The sequence below is a fragment of the Dysidea avara genome, chromosome 12 (genome assembly GCF_963678975.1).
Source record: "Dysidea avara chromosome 12, odDysAvar1.4, whole genome shotgun sequence".
In the NCBI taxonomy this organism is placed as follows: Eukaryota; Metazoa; Porifera; class Demospongiae; order Dictyoceratida; family Dysideidae; genus Dysidea; species Dysidea avara.
Genome location: NC_089283.1, coordinates 20,855,397 through 20,866,608, shown reverse-complemented (window position 1 = coordinate 20,866,608; position 11,212 = coordinate 20,855,397). Strand labels below are relative to the sequence as shown.

At 37.1% G+C, this 11,212-nt stretch overlaps 1 protein-coding gene across 1 annotated transcript; it reads left to right on the top strand.

Annotated features, from left to right (window-relative positions):
* The first annotated feature begins 23 nt into the window (after window positions 1–23).
* On the top strand, window positions 24–1,193 carry LOC136240131 (uncharacterized). Its single transcript, XM_066030995.1, has one exon. The coding sequence runs from the start codon at window positions 114–116 to the stop codon at window positions 1,044–1,046; it is 933 nt and encodes a 310-aa protein (XP_065887067.1). The 5' UTR covers window positions 24–113; the 3' UTR covers window positions 1,047–1,193.
* Window positions 1,194–11,212: the final 10,019 nt, after the last annotated feature.

Genomic DNA, 11,212 nt, shown 5'->3' with positions numbered 1-11,212 from the left:
ATCATTGATATGGAATGTGCATGAATCAGCAGTATAAATAGGACGGGAACACTACGTGTGGTACAGTATATAGCTGTGCTCAGTAGTCAGTAAGGTGTTGGCTTAGTAAAGTAATGGCTATGGCTAGCAATCATGATTGTATTTCTGATGGACACAACACTAATGGGACAAGATATGGAGCTGCTGCAATAAGGGCTTTTGCTGGTGGCAGGCATGGTTCATTTGGTGCAGCTTTTCTTGATCCTGTAATAGCAGAAAGTCTCAAGACTTTAGTTTCTGGAAAGAGAGTCCTTGATGTTGGATGTGGAGTTGGAGATTGGTGTTGCCTTGCTGCTCAATATGGTGCAAAATCGGTAGATGGTTTTGATATACAACCAGAGATGCTGGAACTGGCTAAACAAGCTACTTCACACTTGGACATGGTCCACATAAAAGTTGGAGATGCTGGAGATATGCCTTATGATGATGATAGTTTTGATGTAGCTATTAGCCTCTTTGTTACCTGCAACCTGTCACCTGAAGTGTATGCCAAACACTTTAAAGAGCTTCAGCGAGTGTTGGTACCTGGTGGAAAAGCTATCTATCTTTCACCTTCAGATTGGTGCCACACTGAGTTGTACACAAGGATTGAGGCTGACCCATCTACAGTAGAAGATGAGATTGCAGAGATACTTGAAACAGTACCCAGATACCCTACCACTGAACAGATCACAGAAGCATTTAGCCATGCCAACAACATTCTTGTAGCATGTTTTGCAGCTGATCAAAATGGGAAATTATTTCGTGTCAGAAGCATCAACCAGCTTGCGTATAGTCAACATATATGGAGGAAAACAGAAGTACTATTGTATCCCAATTTTTTCTACAGTGATCAATCAGATATTGAAAATCTTCAATCAGCTGGTTTTCACATTGATCAAAAAGAAAATTTCTTTACTGAAGAGAGAAGGTCATTATTCAATCGCAAAAATCCCAACATTATGTTAAGTAAGAAATACATAACAAATCCTGCTTCTTGGGTATATTATATTTCCAAGCCATGCTGAATGGGATAAGCAACCTCATGCACATATGAGTGTACTTGTAAACATTGTTTGTAACATGCATATGTAGTGTCTACATGCAGAATACTTAGCTTTATACTGTCTGTCTTAAAACACAGTACATTGTATGATTACTAATTAGTTGACTAACTCTTGTTGTATAATCTGTATAGATTTTATGTTGTAATTAGTGATAGGCTATAATTTTTGTAAAGATCAGGCTTTACAGGCTCCTTACCTGTAAACCTAATCAAATCCTAAAGTTATAAATTGACGTAATATAGTCCTGCATTGGTGGCAAAACTTGTTCGGGACATGGGTATGTGTGTGTGTCTTACAGTGAAACTTTGGTGTACTAAAATTTTTAAGAAAAATTTTTGCATGTCTGGGTAAGTACTTGCCTTTTCTGCTGACAACAGTGCTTAGTACTTTACACAAGTGCAAGTATTAGTTTACTTTATAACCAGAGGTTGTAACCAAAAACCACAGTTATAGAACAAAAGCTAATTACACAAAGATCTTGAAGAAAATAACAGAAAAGAGCAATTCATTACAAAACCGAGGGAGAGAATGGAGTGCTTCTGTGAAAACATTTGAATAGTGTTATCTCAGTATGCATGCATGGAAACCCTACTACAGTCACGAATGTAGTTGTTGTGCACTGACAATGAAACTTCTAACACCAAAGCTATTCGCCGGCTTTGAGGTTTTAATTTTACTTGTCTTTATAGGATTGGAATGACAGAGTGAAGATATCTCAGTTTTGTTTTATGTGTGTCTATTTTGTTGCTTTAAAATTATGAACTCTCCGCAGGTTGACTAGCTTATAGTACATGACATCACCTAACTTTTACTCCCATATTATAGAGTTAATACAGTTGTCAGCAAATCAAATAAAAGTATTCTTAGATAAGTGTGATAATATAATTAATCAGTGCCATAATTAATTGCATGGTTTCTGGAACATTCCTGAACTCTTCGATAGTAATTGAGGTATTAACACATAATGGCAAGTTGGACAGTATTGGTAAGTATTCTAGGCTTTTAAACCATTAATCAATGTAACAGGATTGTCACTACCAGTGTAAAGTGGTAGAAAGTTAAGACAAAAATAGTAATACAGTGAAACCTGTCTAAAGCGGTCACCTTCGGGCCAGAAATATTTGGCCTTTATAGAGAGGTGGCTGCCTAACTCAATATCCTCCATAAAGCAGCCATAGGCCATAAACCGAGAATAAAAATGCATTTAGCTACATAGTCTCGTCCTCGCAGACCCATTCTCCGGGGTGGCGCTTATAATCTCTAATCGATAAGCGCCACCCCGGAGAATGGGTCTGCGAGGACGAGACTATTAGCTACACTCCAGTACTCGCTCCAGTACACCGCCTACTTACACATCAGACAAATTAGCAGAAAAGAGCCAGAAGCTCCGAGTTTGGAGACAGCAATTGAGCTGATTATGATTCCTAGCTACAAAGTCTGTGAAGTAAAAACAGGAATTTCCGTAAAGACGGTGAACTGTTAATGTTAACTAAACAATTACAAATCCAGGAATCAAGATCGTGAGGTGAGCTTTAATTAGAATCACACGAAGAAGCAAAGCCATAGAGTGGCCACAAGCTTTTTTATACTGTGAGTTTATAACTTTTCCGTATTACAGAAGTATGAAGTAGTGCAGCTAGTTTACTCACGTAATGGCTATAGCTGGCTGCTTTGTGCGAGGTCTTTTGTATAGCGAGGTGCTGTTTGGGAATACTAAAGCTGGCTGTTATACGTGTTATAGAGGTGACCGTTTATTGCAAACTATTTCTGTACAAACTGATTGGGAATTGGTCGGGACCGTAGTCACGTGGCTGTTATGTTGAGGTGAGTGTATGTAACTTTCTGGTAATGCCGCTCAACTCAGGTGACCGTTAAGGGAGGTTCCACTGTAGTATGGTAGTTAGACATTCACCTACACTGGAAACTCTAAACAATGAATGCTATTGGACCAGCATTTTAATATCATCTAGATCTGAACAACTATCAAATTGTTGTTAATGTAGCTAGTTAATTTATTTTAAATCAGGTGGGAGTTTGTAAAAGACGGAATAAGGAATAACGGAATAACTCGCATCACAACGAACCGGCATTTATATGGCTTATGCAATGTTAGGGTGATTGTACTGTTACAGCTGTGAACTCATCCCTCGTAGATATCCTTACAATGTAGGGTGATTGCGTGTACTGTTACAGCTGTGAACTACACTGCTTCGTCACTCACAATGTGCGAAATAACAGTCAGTCACCGGACAATTTCCGGTCAATTACACCAGGTGTCAGCCTATAATTGAATTTGTCCGGAAATACTGTCCTTTCAAAGTTTATAGTGTTAGGATTGGGCTAGGAGGGAGGCCAGACATGATGGTATTGACATGTAATTAAGTTATGTGTTGTTGGCTTGTACTGACCACAAAGGCATGCCCAAGTTTACCTCTGAGGTTAACAGTTCACTATGTTGTGCCAGCCTACTGTATCAGTCACATGCACTTCAGTAGTAAAATGTATTTATAATCTGATTGCCATAGTACTTTCACTTGTGGTATTTATGATATCAGCACAACCGGATTTTAAGGCTAGAATGAACAATGCATCTGTGATAGAGCCACTATATATTCTAAGCCTAAGCTAAGTTTGACCATATACAGGGTAGCTATATCATTCCAAGACAAGCAGAAGGCTTTGACTGAAGTCCTCATAACTCTTTTCCTACAAAGGACAATTGATTCCATAGAAGCCCTTTCATGTGGCCAGTAGCTAATCAGCTCTACAGTACATTGGTGCAGGCCCCAATGTTTGAAACAAACATACAAGTGGTAGAAACACAGGAAAGGAGAAACAATAGAAGTTAAAATGTCCGGTCAAATTGCTTGATGTCCACTCAAATTTCACAATGCCCTGACAGTACGACAGGACACGTCTGAAAAGTTATTTCGCACACTGCACTCATAGATGTCCTAGCGAAATGATTACTATACGCTCTTACTACTACTGTATGTAGCTAAGCTAGAATAGGAGATAACCATCATTAACAATTGTGATGAAAAGATGTACAACAAAACAAATAGGCATGTGAAACCTCGGACAGCATGCGAACACAAAAAGTAGAGGACTACACTGTGGGCATGGCAAGGCAAAAACAACAACAACAAAAAAGACTAATTACTGTAATTACAAAAATAAAACTGTCTAATTTGTGCACCACTCTGTACAGTTTCGTGCTAGAAAAATTACAGTAGTTAGCTATTAGTTTCGTTTTCGAGTCTTCATCCTTCCAGTGGAGGGATGAAACGAAATGACTGCCACGCCCCCTTTGCTCATGACGTTGGTACCATACTTAACATACAGTACCCGCTTACGAAGTGCAAAATTACATTTGATTATAGCTCTTACTAGCTACTACTGTTTGTAAAGTATGGTACCAATGTCGCGAGCAAAAGGGGGTGTGACAGCCGTTTCGTTCATCCCTCTACTGGAAGGATGAAGACTTAAAACGAAACTAATAGCTAACTACTGTATATTCTAGCTGTGCTAGCGCAATGATACTTAGCTACATACAGTAGTAGTAAGAGCGTATAGTAATCACTTCGCTAGGACGGCTATGAGCGACGAAGCAGTGTAGTTCACAACTGTAACAGCGCATGCAATCGCCCTAACATTGCAAGGATATCTACGACGGATGCGTTCACAGCTGTAACAGTACAATCACCCTAACATTGCATAAGAAGCCATATTGATATAAAACGCCCATTCGTTGTGACTCGAGTTATTCCGCTATTCCGTTATTCCTTATTCCGCCTTTTACAAACTCCCAAATCAGGTGACTAACTCTATAACCATTTTGTCCATTACTGTTATATGTGAGTGTTACCCTTATTGAAGGTTGAAATGAATCATTCCATGTATGGAGGCCTTTTTGTATTGTCTTCACAATAGGTAGCATTCATGAATTGTCTACAGTACTCCTGTTGTCATGTAAAAAATGGATGATAACACTTCCTTACTTATCCTAATATTTCAGTTTTAGTTTCTTTAGGTTGTCATTGACCATTTTAATCTCCCTGATGGTTATCTGACATGTGTGAACACCATGGTTTACCTATTTCATTACACATAGAAGCATGTATGCATACTACAGTGTGTGCAGAACTTGATTGAAGTGAACATTTGAACGTGTGACAACTTTTGTCAGTACCAACGAAAGAATTATTGTCAATTACACAGTTCATTTCTGCGTACTTCATGCTTCATGGCATAAGCAACCTGCCAATGCCAATTCCGGACCTCTTGGAAATGTAAAGTAAACAGAAACCACACAAGGAGTTAGCATGGGTACTTTATAATGATACATGCGTGAAATAATAAACCCTTACAAAAACTGAGTGTTCCCACAAACTCCATACTATGTACTCTTCAAACTAATGGCAGTAAAGTGCAATTCATTGTAGTTGTGATGGATAATACATATCAGAGTCATGACTCAATAGTACAGAAAGCAGCACTAGGTATTAATCAAATCTAGTAGACACTCTGACTCTGGTGACTAATGTTTCCAAAATGGCATACAATAAATGCATATATGTATACATGAAATACATTTCAGTATATAGACAGTCTAAGTGGAAGACCCTGTACAAGCAATGTATCATTCTTGTGCAAGCATTCAATGTGGCTCACTCAGTATTTTTGTAACATGATAGACATAAGATGTTGGGTGTGTTACATAATCTTCACTGACAAGAATTGGAGGATTTGTGCTATTGTAAAAAAGTTCTTTTGTCTTCAGTAAAATTGTTGTCTATTTTGTCCACATGAAATCCGTTAGTACGAAACTGCTCAATAAGTGAAGGTAGTTAGGAATGCCATCATGTCACATTTGTACCATACTGGCTGGCCATGACTGAGCCGAGAAATGTCTTCAATATGTATGGAACAAATATCCATCATCATTTACAGCAAACAATGTAGTCAAAATATCAGTATAACTCTTGAAGGCTTTGGTGCATGCAGTGTGTATGCTCATTAATAATATGTGATTGTGTCAGGGGCGGGTCTAGGATTTATAAAAGGCGGGAGGGAGGGCTAACTGAAGGTACTAATCTCTTGGGTAGAGGTGTGTGCATGCTGGAACTAGGGGATCTGGGGGCATGCCCCCCAGGAAATTTTTGAAAAATAGATGCTAAAATACTGCAATTTGGAGACATTTCCACATAAAGTGCATATTTTATATACTGTATACTGCCTTTAGATTATATGTAGGTATGGCTCTCTGCAGCATTTGTTAATGGAAAGGTTGTGTAGCTAGAGGTTCAGACAACCAAGTACATGATGCACCTCACCCTCCTACAGTTGCACAACAATAGGTGCATGTTAGAATAATAATGTCAGAACTGGAAAATTTTGAAATTGAATGATATGAGATTGAATCTGAGAGCATTTTCAATGGAGATTGTGTACCTGAATTAAGTATTTCCATCCATAATAACTACACAAGCCTTTTAAACAGACCAAAGCACTTCAATATATGTATAGGTACAGGTAGATTTGAAAAAAAATTCCATAACAGAACTAACTTATGTTTTCACTGAATGTTCTATTAGAGTAGTTAGGTGACTGCTCTATTAGAGTATCTCGATCTTGTACAGCTTCCATGCTGATCTGGGTCCTTGTTGCATACACTTTAACATAAATCCACTGATAATACCTTGGAAAATGTTTATAAAGTTGATTTAGAAGTAATTGTATTATTAGTGATAATATAATTATGCTAAGACAAAATTTCATTATAATACTCAGCATGTTGATCAAGTAAAGCCCAAAAGTGAAGTGGGGGTCTTCAACCCCCAAATCCCCCCTGTATCCGCCCCTGTGTGTACGTGTTTAGTGTGTGTGCACACGTGTGTAATACGTGTGTGTGTTTGTTTAGTGTATGGTATAAGCACAGCATTAGTGATATGGAATCACTATACACCCTAGGTAGTGTTAGTGATATGGCATCACAACACTCTAGGTAGTGTTACGTATTCTGACAAACCATTAACTAGATAACATTAAATTGAAATTGGCAGTTATAAATATCAATCTAATCCTGGTCAATCACTGTGGTCTCCTAACAAAATCATTTTTAACAACCCTGGGCACAAATCTGTAGTTTACAGCCACAGTAGGGGTGTACGTACTTCACTTTAAGTGTGCCACAAGCTGTTAGTTGTGTTGTAATACCATAAGCACACTACCCTGTGTTATCTATATCTTTAAAACCAGTTTTTAAATTTAAAATTTAATCTGTATATATTCATGCTCTAGCTAACATGTTATAAAGAAATTTTAAAGCATTACACAATAATTACTTACTCATCATTTTATTTCCATATAATTGTATTCAGCCTGAGAACCTTGAGCTTACTGTCACTGGTTAAAGCCAGAGACGTATTATAACCACTAATTTATGGTGGTCAATATAGTCTCATATAATACAGTAGCACTGTGCACTGCTTTAATCAGTTATGTTATAGGCTATATATTTAACATAACTGAATAACTTCTGCAACTTCTGTTTTGATTTTTGTGGAACCTTAACAATTTCATTCTAGGATACAATACTTGTGTAGGCCACTTGTATATCAGACCTCTTAACTCCTTGTAGTCATTGTGATCCATCTCAAAGTTTCATTGTGATGGACCTATTACTTAACATTTAACTCAGGTACAGCAAAAGGTGTTTCAATATGTTATGGTTTATAAAGTGTATATTGTGCCCTTCTACAACTGTTTACCAGTGGCTAAAAAAACTATTTTTTACAACTAGCCCAATCTTGAGACCGGGGAGTAGTAGTACATGTAAATTTTCTTTGTGTTTGAATTACATAGCTATTTTGTATTGTGTTGTATATTGTCACGATTGTTGTGTAGCAAAATGTCAGTGAAGGGAATGAATGAAGGGATTTCAGGGGAGTGTGGGAGCATATTTATCTAGTTGAAACATAATTGTAGCAAGATTGAATCTGGAAGCAATTTGAGATAAGTGACTGAGACCTGGAATTAGGAAATAGTAAACAAACTTGCAGTGATGTACAAGCGATCAAACTATTGTTTTATAGGATTTTAAGGCAACTACTTTATATTAATTGTGGACTGTGAAAATGACCATAACTATAAGTTGCAATTTTAGTGGACAAGTGAAAATTTTTTGAAAATGGCAATCTCAAGACTGGATCTTGAGGTAGTTTTAGTCAAATCCCTGTAAACATGCACAGTACATGTACACGTATGTAATTTTTGACTTCATTTTTTTCTGTGCAGTGGTACAGCTTGTTATTTACTTTTACAACTAGCCAAATCACCATTTACAACTAGCCAAAAGTCATTTACAACTAGCATTTTGGCCACAACTAGCCCCCTTTTTTAGCCAATCTGTTTAATCTAACAAGGCTATAGTATAGGAGGTTATTACAGGAATCACCAGCTTAGTGACTACATAAAATAAGCAAAAATGGCTTTGTCATTATTGAAGCAAGGCCTGGCATATGAGATAGTGTGTGCCTATGTGTGCATGAGTACATGTTAGTGTATGGTGTGATATGGAATAATACTGTCTAGTAAGTGTCAGACAATCCACTAATTCATCATCAATAAAATAATTTACAGTTTCAACAAATCTAACAAATTCATTGAATCCTGGTCATTCATTATGGTGTACTAACATAATTATTCATGGCCCTGGGCACAAACCTGTAGTTAACAGCCACAGTATAGTAGTACCAGAGGTATATTTCATCTTCAGTTTGTCACAAGGTACCTCTTAAGTTGTGATGCTATGCTGCTAAGCTGTGATACTATGGCAATACAAAGGCAACCTTTTATACAAAGGTATTATGTATTTTGCACACTATTGATAGGCATCACAATAATTGTGTTTTAGCATGTTATTGACACTGACATAATTATCATTGGCTACAGTAGTGGTTCATAATAGAAATCGCCCACTATGTTTTTTGCCAAAATCCTAATAGAACACACACATAAACACCAGCTTAGGAAGCTCCCCCAACCACAAAGAAGCCTTAAAAGCTAATTTGGAAAAGTATAGGTCTGTGCTATATACCATATGTGTATTTTTAACCGTGGTACATACCATTAGGAATGACCCACCTATTATGCTCACATTTTTACCACTATTAATTTCTCATCCTCAAAATTCCAATGCGAGAGGGCAGATTTTTATTTTATTTTTTACTCACTAGATAGCTGAATTAGCTAGTTAAAATGACTCAGAATTCAGTTTTCTTAGACTGATCTAGCAAGGTACCAACTTTAAAAGGTGCTGAATGGCTGCACTAAGTCACCAATGGTACAAAAAATCCTTGATGAGGTAAGAAAAACAGCGGTGCGGGTGGGGATGAGAAACTAATAATAAAGTTTATGTGGCCTTATGCTATGCTGCACTGCTCAAAAATACCTATTATGCTCAAATTTTGCTCGAGCTTTATACCTCATTGCCCATGTTTAGCTAATAAATTTGCAGTTATGGGCACATAATAAGTGGCTGAAGCACATCCTTGCTCTTCAAAAATGCATGTGACAGAAAAGATCGATATACTCTTATAGAACAGTCAGCTGCCCGATTGTTCTGTTAAAGTTATTGACTGTTCTATTAGAGTACATCAATCTTTTTCTGTGATATTTATTTTGACTGCCAAGGATTTGTAGTATGGCTCAAATATTCTTCCTATTATTTTAGCATTATGCTCAATGCTTTCAGGCACCTATTATGCTCATAATTATGCCAGCATAACCGGCGGGTTCCTACTGATACCATACGTGTATGGTACAGCAATCAATACCATGAGCATAACCTGGTATGCATATAATATTAAGATACATACGTAGCAGGAGGTTTTTGCACTGCCATGCCTATTGATTATGATGGTGCTCTGCTTTCATTTCTTTTTTGGGGGGGGGGGGGGGGGGGGGAAGGAGCTTATTCCTTATTCTCACTTAGCAGCTTTCATAGAGCATGCAGTCATGATATTTTGATCTGATTATTTTAATCTCTAGAACTGAGATGTATTTTAGCAAGTAAGATATAATTTGCTTTTAATACTGCATGGTACATACCTATCATTATTATGCAATTTAAACAGAGTATGATTTGAATAAAATAATATTAATGACAGGATATAAGTGATATGAGACATCTTATAGTTTGTTTAAGACAATATATATATACAACATAACTGTAGGTAGGGGTAGCAGTCACTGATACTCACAAGGTGGACAGTACAGAAGCCTTTGGCAAGATTTACACATTTGAACACTAGTAATTCATACACAAGATCTAATTTTTAAATATACTACAGGGGCGGATTTATGGGGGGGGGGGGGGGTAAGGTTGTAGCCCCCCCTTCCTTTCTAAGTTAATACTTGGCCAATAAAACCCTAAATCGTTTATGTGTATCAAAAGCAGACTTATTTCAGGAACTATGCATCACTACCAACACAAGTAATGTCTATGTAACTATACCTATTGTTCAACTCTGTTCCAGGAGAGTATAGCTTCCTTTTCCTCAAGAGTTCTTCAAGAAAAGGTTTCGATTGTGGGTTGCATCTTTAGTTACAATAGTTTTAATTGTGTGTTTTGTTTTATTCAGATAATTAGTAGTGTTTTTCACTGTGGCTATAAGAGGTAATTAGTGTGGTTTGATGTTTTAAAATGAATTATATGATTCAAAAAGTGTTAGTTGGTTTAATTGGTTAGAGTTATTAGCTTCAGTATAATATGTAGTTACCAACTCAGCCATTTAGCAAACTGTAGTTTTTACAAGTTTATGAGGCAGATATAGCACTTTTGTCTATGAATGTAAAATCTGTATCAGTTACCTTCTGATATGACCCCATGCTGTGGGTCATGGTGCTGGTATTTGCGGCTAACTATAGATAAGTCTTCATAACCTGGCATATCTAGAAATAAGTTGACTATACATCACAACAGCAAATTCAGAAACCCCATAAATACAAATATAGTTGCACTTTGCTAAGGATTTCCAGTGGACTAACTGTAGTAGCTACTAGTACCCTTCACTGCATTCTGCTTTTCAGTACACTTTATTGGTGCAGTTAAGACTAAGGAG